Source organism: Entamoeba invadens, assembly GCF_000330505.1.
Source record: "Entamoeba invadens IP1 unplaced genomic scaffold scaff_1105074726609, whole genome shotgun sequence".
Lineage (NCBI taxonomy): Eukaryota > Evosea > Mastigamoebida > Endamoebidae > Entamoeba > Entamoeba invadens.
In genome coordinates, this window is record NW_004191835.1 from 17,739 (window position 1) to 19,496 (window position 1,758).

General features: G+C 28.7%; 1 protein-coding gene across 1 annotated transcript; it reads right to left on the bottom strand.

Annotated features, from left to right (window-relative positions):
* Positions 1-383, bottom strand: EIN_133980 (hypothetical protein; the record flags this gene model as incomplete). Its single annotated transcript, XM_004185182.1, has 2 exons — positions 1-4; positions 112-383. Coding segments are annotated over 2 exons (276 nt in total), but the record flags the coding sequence as incomplete, so codon positions are not given.
* Between the last annotated feature and the right edge of the window lie 1,375 nt (positions 384-1,758).

Sequence of the window (1,758 nt, forward strand, 5' to 3'; positions counted from 1 at the left end):
TTTGCTTTGAGTTAATGATATACTATAATATATAATTAAAATTATTAACTCTAATACAGTGTAGTAATATTATACTGTATTAGTTTTATTAATATACTAATAATAACAAACATCTGTTGGTTCATCTCTGAGAAAAAATATGGAAGTTTGTATAGACAAAGCCTCTTCTGAGAGGTTGGTGACACAAGTTGTTGCTGTGAGGCCTCGGTGATAATAGCTTGTGGGGTCAGTGTAGCTGAAAAGGAAACGCCAAACTCTTTTCCTTCGATTGTTTGGATGATTTTTACTTGAGGTTGATTGATGTGATACGTCTTTCCATTGATGTCTGTGATTCGTTTTGGTGGAACGGTGAGCGAGTGTCGCGTCTCTTTTTTTTTCGACATTAGAGAGTTTGAGAATTAAGTTTCGTTTTTCTTAAAGATTATTCAACTCTCGCGTATTTAAACACATATTTTTAATACGTATATTAACTTTATTTTTTCGGGACTTCATTTATTTTCTTTTTTTAGAGTTGATATTTTTTTCCCAAACACCAAAAAAACTGTTTCAGATTTGTAATTCAATAGTATTTTTATAATTAAAAAATTATAAATAATCAAAAATTCTTTAAATTATTGTTTAACAAGGATTCACCCCACCACCAAGTGGCGTGGACCCCCCAAAACAGCAAAATAATAACATATTTATAATTAAAATTAGGCAATCACCAATAAAAGTGACCCAAACAAAGAAAAATTAAGCTAAAGCTATATAAATATTACTTATATAATATATTTGAGTAATTATTTTAAATTACTCATATATAAAGGGGCAGAAAAAAACCGATGTTGGAAAAAAAGCGATGTTGCCAAAATAATAGTAATTTAATAACACTTTTATAGTTAGTTGTATAGTTTATTTTTCCACTTTTCCTCAATTTTATTCAAAAAAACAAGGTTAACATAACTTAATTTCTTTTTTCGAAATGTAAAAAATCATTTTTGAGATTATACATTATTTTTTCTTGTAAAGATAAGGTTGAATTTGCCGAAAGACAAAAGGGAAGCATAAAATAACGACTTCTAAACTGTTCTTTGAAGCAAGAATAATATAAAAATTGGCTAAAAAAACAATAAAAAGATTTGAAAAGTTGATTAATGTTTTCAATATTATTTTTCCTTTTTAGCATAAATACAAAAACTTTTAATCAAAACCCCGTCAGTGTACCTTTTTTTCACACCCCTTAACTTTAACTTTTAATTTTTTTACATGCTATTTATCGTTCATAAAACACAAACTCCACTATCTAATCATTACATATCAAACAACTTAATAAACGTATCAATATTCACGCTCTTTCAATGTAACAACTTTTCATTTCTTTGATCAAAGACCGACTGCACCTTTATTTCACACCCCCTCTTGATCGATTCCTCATTCGATCAGAAATGCAGTCCACGGCCAAACTTGAAAAACGTTCTTTCAAAAGCTACACCACACAAAGTTGAGTGCATCCATTCCCAGCCCTTTTTTGAGTCCCTGTCAAACAAATGAAATACAGAGCTCCTTTTTATAATCAATTAATTTTTTGAAACTTTTTTCAAAAATCGAAGCAAAATCAAAAAACTGGAGAAAAAAAACAAAATAAAACGATTTTTTAATTAGAAACATCGAACATCGGTAATATTCCGTTTCATGTGTCCATTTGTTTTTTCCCTGTTTTTTAAATTTTTTGAACAAAACCTCAACTTTTTGTGGCAAATATCATTTATGTCAAAG